The sequence below is a fragment of the Perognathus longimembris genome, chromosome 9, assembly GCF_023159225.1.
Source record: "Perognathus longimembris pacificus isolate PPM17 chromosome 9, ASM2315922v1, whole genome shotgun sequence".
NCBI lineage: Eukaryota > Metazoa > Chordata > Mammalia > Rodentia > Heteromyidae > Perognathus > Perognathus longimembris.
Window position 1 is genome coordinate 62,498,130 of NC_063169.1, and position 13,512 is coordinate 62,511,641.

Here is a 13,512-nt window from a genome sequence, read left to right on the forward strand (position 1 = left end):
ATCGGCATCTTCAGAGAAAGAGGGGCGCGGAGGCGCTGCCGAGCCAGGCTCCCCACTGCGGTCGCCCACGGCCACAGCCCGCACGGTCTTGGGGGGAGAGGAGGAAGTCCCAGCCCCCGGGGCTCCGCCCGGCCGCACCCCGGGCCGCGCGGCGTCACAGAGCGCATGCGTGCCGCGGGGGATGCCGGGAGCGCGCAGTGGCGGCAGCAGCAGCAGCGGCGGCGGCGGCGGCGGCAGTAACAGCGGCGACTTCGGCGGGGACGCCAGCGGGGCGGTGACCGCGTGGGAGGTGGTCTCACTCTTGGGGAAACTCTTGGGCACCGTCGCCGCGCTGAAGGTGGTTCTGTACCTGCTCCGGGTGTGCTTAGCGATGGCCTGGAAATCCGGCGGCGCCAGCCACTCGGAGCTAATCCACAATCTCCGCAGTAAGTGCCACCCCCGCCGGGGTTGGCTGGACGGGGCAGGCTGGGCCTGGACTGGGTCGTTCCCCCCCCTCCCCCCTCACACACACACACACACACCCCGGGCCGTCCGGAACGTTGTGTGCACACCCCCGGCGCCGGTCGGAGGGCTTGGGCGCACGGTTGCACCGGTCGTCCGGAACGGCGTCGCGCTTGCAGCCGCCACCCCCCCGGGACCTGTCACCAGTCGGCGACGTGGAGGGCCAGGGGCGAGGACCGGCCGGAGGGCCGCTGCTCGGCGGGCCTGGGGCCGTGGTCCCCGGGCGGGCCTGCGGGGGAGGGGGGGGGACCGGGCGCGGCGCGGGCGGTGGAGCTGTCACTGGAGTCGGCGGTCCTCGAGGCGAGGGGCGTGCCCCTGGCGCGCGGAGGTGCGGGGCTCGGACTCGCGGGGACTCGAGGGGACCCCCGCCGCGGCCGCCTGCGCCTCCTCCCCCTCCTCCTCCCCATCGCTGCCTCCCCCGCCCTGGGTTTTTTCCTCTGGAGGGAGATGCCGCCGGCCGATACGGGTGAGGGGAGGGGAGGGAGGGGAAGATGAGGGTCTGGCCCTGGCGGAGGCTAGGAGGAACTGCTTGGGCGGCTGTCCAGCGGAAAGCTCCACGTGGTGGCGGGGGGCGGACGGCGGACGGAGGAGACCCTCGGAGGGTGCTGTTCCCGATGCCGGTACCTCGGGGGCCTTGAGAGGGCCCGGGTCCGGCCAGCGATGGTGTGTGTGGAATGGTCTGACTTTTTCCGGGCTACCGTCGGCTTTAAAAGCCTGGCTTGGAGGTGTATTTGTATCATTCTCCAAAGTTGTGGTCCTTCTTCTGGGGAGACGAGTGCTGTGTCACTTTCTTCTTGAAATTGAAATGTAGTATCACTGTCAGGTTGGGACTCCAGAAGGAGCAAAGTCCATAATAATTCTTCTCTTCTCTTCTCTTCTCTTCTCTTCTCTTCTCTTCTCTTCTCTTCTCTTCTCTTCTCTTCTCTTCTCTTCTCGCTCTCAGTGTATAGCTCTTTGCCACTAACTACTCAAATAATAAAATCCCGCCAGGTGATGTTTTAAAAATTGCCCACTGTGTTTCAGCTTTTCAGGTGTTTGTCTTATCTCTTAACTCTTATTTGTAATCTCCTTGAGGCCTGAGACCATTAAAAAAAATTGAATCGTCGCAAATAATACTCCATTTCTTTTTTCGCCGTGGCTAAGTGTCCACTATAAGCTCAAGTCTAGGTTGACAGATTTTAACAGCCAAATAGCCATTTGGCACTTGGTATTCATCAATGGACCTTTTTTTTTAAATAAACATATTAAAAAGTGGAAATTGTGCCTTTAATTGATACAACAAATGATGTCTTAGTAAGAACAATGAAGTGTGTTTTACCAACATTCACTTTATGGAAGGATATCTGGTTGGAAGAGGTTTATGGAGTGAGCAGGAAATAGGACTTAAATTCTTTTGGATTGCATATAAACTCAATATGTTGTAGATATTTTAATGAAATTTCTTAACATGATCTAAATTCCTGCCACTATATATAGTACACAACATCCTATACATGAATTGTGACTAAGTACTTTTCCACCAGTAGGTTATCACAGTAGACACTTGGCAGTGGCAAAAATTTGTAACCTATCAGGCTCTTAAAGTTGCTCCCTTTGGGGCCAAATTTGTGGTAAGCCAAGACTGGATCTTTTCCTGGTGGTTTTCAATTTAATGTATTGCTATTCTTACCTGAAATTTCTATGGTTGTTTTTCTGCCAGAAAAGTTAATATGGATGATTAATATGGACTCTGTGGATGTTGGTGTTGCAATTACTGTTTTATACTGTTTCATGATTGGGAAGAGGAAATTAGAGTACTAAGTTGTGTGGACTCTTAGGTAACATGTGTGCAACTTTAAACTTACTGAGGTACTTCTAGAGAATAGATTTATTTTTTATTTATTAGTTTATCATAAAAGTAATGTTTGAGCCCTGTGTGGTGGTGCATAACTGTAATTTCAGCACTGGGACTGAGGCAAGATGATCATAAGCTCCAGGTCAGCTTTGGCTACATATGAGAGGTCTCAAAAATAAACAAAATAAAACAACACAAAACTACCCATGTAAAAAATTGGCACACAATTTGAAAAAAAAAACTCCTTTCCTTATTTTTCCCCTGTCTGTTCTTCCCCTAAGTGCTCACCCCCAGAGCAGGGTTTTGTGCCATGTTTGTTTGCTTTTACCCCTCTTTCATTGCAGTAACTCCAGGCTGTGGTGAAACTTAGGAAGAGGATGGTAGTAGGAATATTTGATGTTTGTTTTGTTTGTTGTTTTTTTTAGAGCAGGCTTATCTAAACCAGAGGTTTTGTGGAATGTTAACACTGTTTTGTTTGTTTTAGACTGGGTCTTGGGGCTGGGAATATGGCCTAGTGGCAAGAGTGCTTGGCCTGGTATACATGAAGCCCTGGGTTCCATTCCTCAGCACTGCATATATGAAAAGACCAGAAGTGGCTCAAGTGGCAGAGTGCTAGCCTTGAGCAAAAAGAAGCCAGAGACAGTGCTCAGGCCCTGCGTTCAAGCTCCAGGACTGGCCAAAAAAAAAAAAAATAGACAGGATCTTACTATATAGGCCCATTTGGCCTCTAATTCATAATCCTTCTGTCTCAGTGGGATTGTAGGTATGTACCATTATACCTAGTTTAGGTTAACTCTTAGCTGATAGATTTTTAAATGCTGTGTTTGCCACTTCTAACAATTCTCTCATTTGTCAAAAAAAAAAAAAATCCACTGCCCTTAGGCACCAGTTATTTCTACTTATATTTCCTTTCCTTATAATTTTGCATACATAATGTTTGTAGGATTTGATATCAAGTCAACTAATAAATTTTTTGTTTGATTGCTTCTTATTTTTTATGTGCAGGTTCTAGGGCTTGAACTCAGGGCTAGGGTATTGTCCCTGAGGTGCTTTTTGCTCAAGGCTAGTCCCTCTACCATTGGAGTCACAGCTCCATTTCTGGCTTTTTTGGTAGTTTATTGGAGAGAAGAATCTTGTGGACTTTGCTGTGCAATCCTCAGATCTTTGCATCCTTAGTAGCTAGGATTACAGGTATGAGCCACTGGTGCCCAGCCAATCAAATGATATTTAAGTGCCATATTTTCTTCTTTCAGACAAGGCCTCATTATGTTGGCCATGTATTCTTGGCTCAGACAGCTTATTTTGGGCTAGTTTTGGTGGTTTTAGACCAAAATGGGTTGGCTCCACAATAAAGGAGCACATAAGAGCAGAAGTACATGACAAGACAGAACTCCTCACCTATGGCCATGAAGTGGAAGGAGACCAGAGTCTCAAAAATCTCATTACCGGGCATGACCCCCAGGCCTAAAGATCTCTTGCCCTGTCACACATTGCCCAGCTTCCCAGGCTTTCTTTTGAAATTTCAGTGGAAGCCATCAAAATTCCATAACTTGTATTCTGCTATGTCTGTGAGACCTATGTCAGATGGATAATAACAAGGTCTGCCACACGCAGAACTATCAATACCTGTGCCCACTGGAATCACAGCGGTGGCAATCTCTCAGAGCCCTAGTAGCTACATATAGTATGACTTCTGAAGCAGTTATGGGCCAGTGTTGGTCCCTTGACCTTTCCTCTGGGCTCTGCCTTAGAAAGTCTTATAAAGTCTTCCCTGTCTACATGTCAGCCTGTGATGAGTGGGGTTAACTGATTCCTGAGAAGCCTACCAGGTCCCCTATTGTCCGGCACATAGCACTTGGCTTCTTTTTAATGTGGTACTCGTCTCAGCAACTGCAAGCTCCTTGGCTATACTACTTATGTATGTTTCTTTGATGGCCAGACTACAAGTTTTTCAAATATTTCTGCTCTGTTCCTTTTTGCTCCCACTTAATATAAATTAGACTTGTTATGAATTATACTAAATGCAGCCAGTAAAGTTCATTCCACAGCCTGAATGCTTTTTTTCTTAGGGAATTTCCTCCACTTGATAAATTTGTCTATTACCTTTAAGCACAGTTCGATTCTTTGCCACAGGTTAAGAAAGGGTGGCCTTTGGCTAGTTTCCAGTATAATCTATCTGAAACTTTGTCAATATAGCACTTACTGTCTGCATTTTTAGCAGCTTGCTACTTTGAGTTCCCACCAGAATTACCCTTTAAACGGTACCTGCAACACTTCAGACTTTTTCTAGCTTCTCTAAATGTTTCCAGATTCTTCTCATAAACCAATTCTAAAAGTTTCTTAGGTTTAGGTAGAGTCTAGGATCCCAATTTTCGATTACTATATTCAATATCTGAGAAAACCAACTTACAAAGAGAAGAGATTTTGTACTGTTTTGTTTTGTTTGCATTTCAGTCTGTGTTTGACTGTTGCTTTGGACCTGTGGCAAGGTAACAGGGCAGAGCTTTCTTTAGGAAAAGGTAGCCCCAAAAAACTAAGACTTCCCACTAGGCTTGACCTCTTAAAAGTTTTTACCACTTCACAGTACTCCACGGTAGGGATCAATTCTTTAACACACAGGCCTTTGGAGGAACATTTACGTTCCCAACTATATAGCACCATCCTAGACAGTGTTTTTTTGTTCACACTTGGAATGATTGCAGCTGGTGTCTGGTACATTGCCACAGTTTTTTCCCTCTTAGATCCATTCTGCCCATTATACTGATTTGATTTCCCTTGGGCACTGTTTTCTGTTGTATCAGTTTTCTGCTTGGGCTTCTTGATGCATGCTAAAGTAAATGTAAGCACCTCTGACTTTTAGTGTGTGTGTGTGTGTGTGTGTGTGTGTGTGTGTGTGTGTGTGTGTCTATGTGTGTGTCTATGTCTATGCATGCATAGGCACATGAGCTAGTATCAGAGCTTGAACTCCAGGCCTTGCACTCTCTTGCTTGGCTTTTTCAGTCATGACTGGTCTTCTACCACTTGAGCCATGCCTCCAGTCTGGCTTTTATTCTGGTTAACTGGAGATGGCTTACGCTGGCTTCAAACCATGAACCTCTAGGTCTCCGCCTCCTGAGTAGCTAGGATTACAGGCCACAGCCAACTGGTGCTGGTTCAGTTCAGGTTTTTTTAGTGGCTTAGGCAACCTCCTAGATTCTGCTTCCACTCGTACGGACTGATCCTTGTTCCTTATGTTTTGTGCATTTGGGTAGATGTTTGGCTGCTCTAACAATGACCAAAATAAAAATGTCTTAGAACAGGGTACTGGTGGCTCATGCCTGTAATCCTAGCTACACAGGGGGCTGAGATCTGAGGATCATGGTTCAGATCTAGCCCGGGCAGGAAAGTGCAGGAGCCTCTTATCTCCAATTAGCCACCAGAGAAACTGGGAGTAGCGCTATGGCCCAAAGTGGTAGAGTGTTAGCCTTGAGCAAAAAGGACTCAGGGACATTGTGGTAGGTTAAAGCTAATATAAGGTTTCTGTGGCATTGAAGACATAGGTTCCTCTTCTCTTGTTGCTCTGAGTTATTTCTCTTGTCAGCAACCTCTTGTCAGCAAGGTTAAAGATAGTTTACTTTCCTCATTTCCACATTCCAGCCAGTAGAAGGAAAACAAGAAAGAGGAAGATAGCCGTTTCTTACTGGAACATGATCTAGAAGTTGGATATATAATTTCTGTGTATGTTCTATTGGCAAGAAGTTAATTACAGGCCTACACATAATTGTAGGGAGGCTTAAGAATGTGCCTCTCTCTCTCTCTCTCTGTCTTTTTTTTTTTGCCAGTCCTGGGGCTTAGGACTCAGGGCCTGAACACTGTCCCTGCCTTCTTTTTGCTCAAGGTTAGCACTCTACCTCTTGAGCCACAGTGTTGCTTCCGGCTTTTTCTGTGTATCTGGTGCTGAGGAATTGAACCCAGGGCTTCATGCATGCTAGGCAAGCACTCTACCACTAAGCCACATTCTCTGCCTCCCCCTTCTGTTTTGAGGCAGCACTTCCTATGTAGCCCAAGCTGGCCTAAAACTACTATGGTCCTCCTACTTCAACCTCCTGAGTGCTAGGATGACAGGTTTGTGCTACCATGCCTAGCTTATACTCAATTAAAAGTCCACACTGAAAGAAAAGAAGTTTCTGCTACATATATATGTAGTATAGAGAGAACTTGCATAGTATATGCATATCATATAGCAAGATGTATGTATACTATACTCATTATGAAATGGGAGAAGAGAAATTAAAATTCTTTCAGTCAGGGTGTGTGTGTGTGTGTGTGTGTGTGTGTGCAGTTAAAGGTAGCAATACTTGTTTTTGTCAGTCATGGGGGTTTTTGTCAGTCATGGCGCTTGAACTTGGATCCTAGGCACTGTCCCTGAGATCTTTTCCTCAAGGCTAGCACTGTACCACTTGAGCTACAGCACCATCTCCGGTTTTCTAGTGGTTAATTGGGGATAAAAGTCTTACAGATTTCCTGCCTGGGCTTCTAACTATGATCCTCATGTCTCAGCCTCCTGAATAGCTAGGATTACAGGCATGAGCCCCCAGTGGCTGGGCTAAAGGACTTATAATAAATTAAAAAGTTTCCACTCTTCCTATTGCTGAGATGTATTCACTTTTAACTTTCTGGTTCTTCTAGGGTTATATTTATATCTCTAAATCACATGCCTGAATTGTTGTTTCATATTTTATTAATTTAAACATCAGGTGCTAGCTGTCAAAATGGAAGTGTACACTACAAACGTTTTCTGCCTGTAGTTCTAACTTTTGGCATCTGCTTTGTGGTTACCTTTGTGTAACTGCTTTGTGCTGCTGCAGCTGGCACTTAGGCCCTCTAGCGTGCAAGGAAGATGATCCACCACTTAGATACACTGCCAGCTCTACCTTTGTATTTTTACCTTGCATACTTGAACTTTGATTTCTTGGTCCACAGTTTATAAATTGACACTACTTTTTGACTCCTCCAGTTCTTAAAGGATATTCATGAACTCTCATCTCACCCTCAGTTTATTAGTAATTCCTCTATGAACATTGATAATGTTTCTATTTTTATTCTGACCTGTAAATTAATCACATGCTGTTAATTTTAAAAGTTGAACATCAGTAACTATTAATATTTATGATTGTGTCAGTAGTTTGCAGATAGTATACTATCAGCTATTCTTTGTGTCAGATATCACCGATTCCTCTCCTATTGAAGCAAAATGTTTTCCTTAAAAAAAAAAAAAGAAAAGAAAAACATGTGGGGCTGGGAATATGGCCTAGTGGCAAGAGTGCTTGCCTTGTATACATGAAGCTCTGGGTTCGATTCCTCAGCACCACATATATAGAAAAGGTCAGAAGTAGTGCTGTGACTCAAGTGGCAGAGTGCTAGCCTTGAGGAAAAAGAAGGCAGGGACAGTGCTCTGGCCCTGAGTCCAAGCCCCAGGACTGGCAAAAAACAAAACAAAAAACACTTACCATTTGCTTAAAATCATGCCACATTTCAGTTTTCTTCTCTCTCTCTCTCTCTCTCTCTTTGCCAGTCCTGGTGCTTGAACTCAGGGCCTGAGCAATGTCCCTGAGCTTCTTTTGCTCAAGGCTAGCATTTGAGCCACTGCAACACTTCTGGCTTTTTCTGTTTATGAGGTACTTGAGGAATCAAACCCAGGGCTTCATGCATACTAGGCAAGCGCTCTACTACTAAGCCACATTCCCAGCCCCACACTTCAGTTTTCTTCATATGTAAATCATGACTCTTAGCCAGGTGCCCTTGGCTCACACCTATAATTCTGGCTTCTCAGGGAGCTTAGATGTGAAGAATCCACAGTTCAAAGCCAGCTTGGGCAGGAAAGTCTGAGAAACTCCATCTTCAAAATAACCAGCTAAAAAATAAAAAGTCAGAGGTGAAAGTGTGGCTCAAGTGGTAGAGCACCAGCCAAGTTAGCCAAGCCAGGGCAGCCTGGGATCCTGAATTCAAACTCTGGTACCTTTTTTTTAAAGTGACTCGAATAGTATTTTCTTTTCCTTGGGAAGGGAAACATGGATCTTTGTAACATGACTCTTAATTTCTCAAGTTGTTTTTTATTACTTGGCTCATAGTGTAGATTCTGTTACATTTACCTTTTGGAGTCCTACTAGCTTCTCATTTGGACCAACATTAGCCATTGTTATAATTATTTTAGGGTCCCTGAGTCTAAGGCTGGAAACAGATTGAGTATGGGTGGTTCTCAAGCTGTTCACTATTTCAGAAAGCCTAATGGTAATTGCATATTTACTTCTAGTTAAGCTATACATACAAAGTAAAACATAAAGTTACTTTGCCATTTTATGGAACTATTTCAGGGCACTGACATAGATGACCAAAAATAGGGAGATCATTTAGTAACTTAACAAATGTAATTTGGTGTAGATATCTTTCAAAATGTAGGATCTTGAGCAAACATTTTGGAACCCTCAGTAACCTAATAAAAATTTTATTCAGAGCCAGACTCTGGTGGCTTAAGACTGTAATTCTACCTACCGAGGATGCTGAAAACTGGGTGGTTGAGGTTGCCAGCCAGTTCAGGATGAAAAGTCTGTAAAACTTCATCTCTAGTTGACCAGTATAAAGCTAGACTGGAGGCTAGAGTGCCAGCCAAGCAATCAAGCTTAAGCAAGCAAGCATAAGACTTCTGAGTTTAAGTCCTGGTAACTAGAAAAAAGCTAAGCAATATTGGAGTTTGAACTTAGGCTTTCCCTGGCTGGGCAGGCACTCTACCACTTGAGCCTCATATTTCCTACCCCCTTCAGCCTTAGTGTTCTTTATATTTTTCAAATAAGGTCTTGCTTTTTCCCCATGCCATCTTGGACTATGAACCTATTTATACTTCCCCTCTAGATGGGATGACAGGTGCATGCCACCTACATCCAGTTTTTCATTGGTTGACATGGTGTATCACTACTTTTTTGCCTGGGAAAGCCTCGAACCTTGGTCCTCCTGATGTCTCCTCCATAAATGTAGCTAGGATTACAGGTGTGAACCACTGCCCCCACACTCCACTTTGTGTGTGTGTATACGTGAATGTACTGGTCCTGGATCTTGAACTCAAGGCCATGTGCTGCCCCTGAGCTCCCCCCACCAAAAAAAAAAAAAAATAGCTAGTACTCTACCTCTCCTTCTGGCTTTTGGGTAGTTTATTAGAGATAAAGACTGTCATGAACTTTTCCTGCCAGGATTACAGGTGTGCACCACTGGCATCCGGCTTTTTCAGACCCGGCTTTTTAATCAATGATTGGTGGCATGCCATTAGGAATGCTTTAATGTTTTTAGTGACTTCCACATATTTCTATATATGTAAGAAAGGAGGCAGAAATTTACATGAGGAATTTGATAAAAATCTCTTTCGTTTATTAGTTTTTGCAATGGGAAAGAACATTTGCTCAAAGCAAATGTGAAGTTACCTTTAAGTATCTCTACAGAGAAAAGTTAATAAAGTGACTATGATAGTTTTAAAAACTAGTGGACATAATGGGAAGTATTGGGTTACATTGCTTAACCTGACAAAAAGTTAAGACTCAGGTGGTCACTTTCAGATGTGGGAAAAAAACAAACAAAGATGGGCTGGATGGAAAAGTCACCATTTTTTTTGAGCAGCATTTAAGTACCAGGCGAATAGATTTTTAAGGGAGATTTATTTCATTTCAACACAGAGACATTCTCTGATAATCTTCAGGGTCTGAATATGAGGGACTGTTTTTGGTGCTATCATGAATCATAGTGGCAACTCTTCCGGTGGAACACGTGGTACCAGTTTATGAAGAAGTTATGACTTGATGGCTTCTAAGGCCTCTTGTGGCCTTGAGAGGGTATGAATCACCCCTGTGGAATTTGAATTGGTGTCAGGGCAAATGAACCACTCAAAAAATTATTTTGGGAAACGAATTAATAGAGTTCAGTGGTCTATTTGGAAATGTTAGTAGCAGTAGTAAAATGATCAAGAGTGAGATATCTCAGTTCAAGTGTCTCTATCCTTTATTCTGTGATCTTAAACTACTTAATCCACTAGTGCTTAACTTCAGCTTTGTAATCTGTAAAGTAACATAATAGTGCCTATTTTCTAGGCTGGTTAGAGACAATTTAAGACTATGTCTGTCTGGCTCAGGGTAAAAAACTTCAGTGAAGATTATTATTGTGTCTCTGTTGTTAAACTTCAAAAATGCTTTCACTGTTTAGTTTTCATAACTGTTTAAATAGTCAAAGTTTCCATGTGTAGATACTATTTTCTGTTTGGGTTAATTTATCCAAAATAATATTTTAAAATGGAAAGAGCATGTAAGTTTGTCTTTGCCAGTCTGTGACTATTTTAAATCTTTTTTTGGGGGGGGGTATTTGAGAGGTTTATATTTTACCTTTTATTGTGTCCCTAGTTCAACTTTTACTATCTGGTCTGTCCATATTACAATACTAACCTTTGGTTCCTCTTATTACCTCTCTGTTACTGATCTCATTCTACATTCTGCCCTTTTTCCTCTTCCTGTTGTTTCAAGTTGTGTTCTTTCTACTCGTACTATTCTGTCAATTTTCCTGTTCTTATTTTACTATTTGCTGTACAATTGGATCTGTGTTCTTAGCTTCTGTGTCCTGCTCATCTCTTGTTTACATTAAAGTCTGCCCTCCAGATGGTTCCTCAAGACTTGTGTTTGCAGTATTCTCTGAATTCTTGCACATTCAAAATATTTTTGACACTAGCAAAGTGCCAAAAAGCCAACTGAGAGTGTGAAACCCTGAGTTCAAACCCCAGTTTCAGCAGAAGGAAGGAAACCAGATAAGGAAAATATGCACTGTATCTTTGACATTTGAAAGACACCTTGCCTGGGAAAAAGATCTTTGTCTTAGAATTTAAAAAAAAAATCAGATTTAGGAGCTATGTGTGATGACTCAAGCCTATAATCCTAGATTTTGGGGAAGCAGAGGTTAGGGGGTCTTCAATGAAGGCTAGCCCAGGCATAAAGGTTTGTGAGATGATAGGACCCTGTGGCTCATGCCTGTAATCCTAGCTACTCAGGAGGCTGAGGTCTGAGGATCATTGTTTGATGTCAGCCCAGGTACAAAAGTCCATGAGACTCTTATATCCAATTAACTATCAGAAAACTGAGAGTAGGTCTGTGGCTCAGGTGGTAGAGCACTAGCTTTGAGCAAAAAAGCCCAAGGGCAGTGCCAAAGCCCTGAGTTCAAGCCCCATGACTGACTGACAACAAAACAGTGGAGGGGCTGGAAGCATGTACCCAGTGGTACAGTACCTACCTTGCAAGATTGAAGCCCTGAGTATAGTTGTGAAAAAGAAACTTAAATCCAAACAGCTCTACTTTTCAAATTTACATAAATTTCACTAAGTTGAAAAATGCAATTTTGAAAAGTTTGACAAACATAAATAGCATGCAACTACCACTCTCAGCAGCAAATAGCTCACAGGTTAGATCTGGCCTGCTATCTTATTTCATTACTAGGACATAGAAACCCTTTGCTTTATATTATTTGTTTTGTTGTTTTTTTTTTGCCAGTCCTGGGGCTTGAAGTCAGGGCCTGAGCACTGTCCCTGGCTGCTTTTTGCTCAAGGCTAGTACTCTACCACTTTAGCCACAGCACTACTTCAGCTTTTTCTATATATGTGGTGCTGAGGAATTGAACCCAGGGCTTCATGTATATGAGGCAAGCACTTTACCACTAGGCCATATTCCCAGCCCCTGCTTTATATTATTTGAAGCTATTCTTTTGGTACAGTAGCAGAGCTGAGTAGTTGCAACTGCAACTATGTAGCCCACAAAGTCTAAAATGTTTACTTTTTTTGCCATTTACAAAAGCTTGTTTACTCTCAGCTGTAGAAAGCTAATCTCTTCTTTTTGCTGCCATCTTGATTGCTAACCCTATCCTACTATTCTTTTGGCTTTTCTAGAATTTTTTTTTAAATAAATTATTATCCTATAGTGCATACTCTCCTTATCTGGTTTCCATCTTTTTTTTTGTATTTTTTTATTTGTTTATTAATTGAACACAAATTTTTTTACAAGGTGTTGTGCAAAAACGGTACAGTTACATAGTAGGGCAGTGTGTACATTTCTTGTGATATCTTACGTCCTGTTTTTCTATCCCTTCTCTAGGTCAGGTAGACATATATACAATATACAATGTATCAAGAACATATATAGTATTCACAGACTTGGTCTCTACTGTCTCTCCGTCTCCCTTTGTTAACAGTCATATATCAGGGAGATCATGCCCCTTTGTTTTCTGTGTTCTAGGCTTGTCTCGCTCAACATTATTTGTTCGAGTTCTGACCATTTCCCTGCGAATAACAATATTTCACCATTCCTAATCGCTATGTAGTATTCCATTGTGTATAAGTATCTGGTTTCCTTCTTTCTGCTGACACTGAGGTTTGAACTCGGGGCTTCACACTCTCAGTTGTCTTTTTGCACTCTGCTAGTGTCCTGTCACTTAAACCATGCCTCTAGTCTGGCATTCTTTCTAATTGGAGATGGAGTCTTAAGGACTTTTCTTCCCAAGCTATTAGGTTACATTTATTTAAAGAACGAATTGTAAGTTGAGTACTGGTGAGTCAAAGAGGTTGAGACCTGAAGAACTACAATTTGAAATCAGCCCGGGCAGAAAAGTCTGCTAGACCCCATCTCCAACTAACAAGTAGAATACTGGACTAGAGGCATGGCTCAAGTAGTGGAGTGCCAGCTCTGAGCAACAAAGCTGAGAGCACAAGGCCTGGAATTCAAGCCCCAATAAGCAAAAGGACAAAACAAACCAGCAATTGCAGGGGAGCCAAATAGTATCATTATTTACCTTACTTTCCTTCTTTGAAAGTGCACTTCTCTTGACTCTCTAACAATGTACTTGCCAGGTCTTTATCCTCCCATTATAACTTTGAAGGCTTTGATTGTTTGGCACATCACTTGTTTTCTTGCTTTATTTTTTTTTTCTCTATGTATTCTTCCCTGGATACTTTAAATTTACTTGCATTATTTCAATTGCCGTTTGTATAGATAGAAACCTGTATTTCTAACTTAGATCTGTGTCCTGACCTCTTATACCCATGTGTCTGATTGCTGAGTACCTTCACTTGTATGATCCATAGTACCTAACTAAGCCAATAACTTATCCTTTATCTCCTTAACTGT

The 13,512-nt window shown here is 42.9% G+C and overlaps 1 protein-coding gene across 2 annotated transcripts in view; it reads left to right on the forward strand.

The window, feature by feature from the left end:
- The first annotated feature begins 115 nt into the window (after positions 1 to 115).
- Pcmt1 (protein-L-isoaspartate (D-aspartate) O-methyltransferase) overlaps positions 116 to 13,512 on the forward strand; it is a 37,427-nt gene continuing 24,030 nt past the window's right edge. Inside the window, exon 1 of one of the 2 annotated variants that reach the window (XM_048354276.1) lies at positions 116 to 425. In XM_048354276.1, the coding sequence (XP_048210233.1) occupies positions 182 to 425 (244 nt within the window). In that variant the 5' untranslated portion in view covers positions 116 to 181. The remainder of the gene's footprint in view (positions 426 to 13,512) is intronic. The other variant, XM_048354277.1, reaches the window with a different exon arrangement.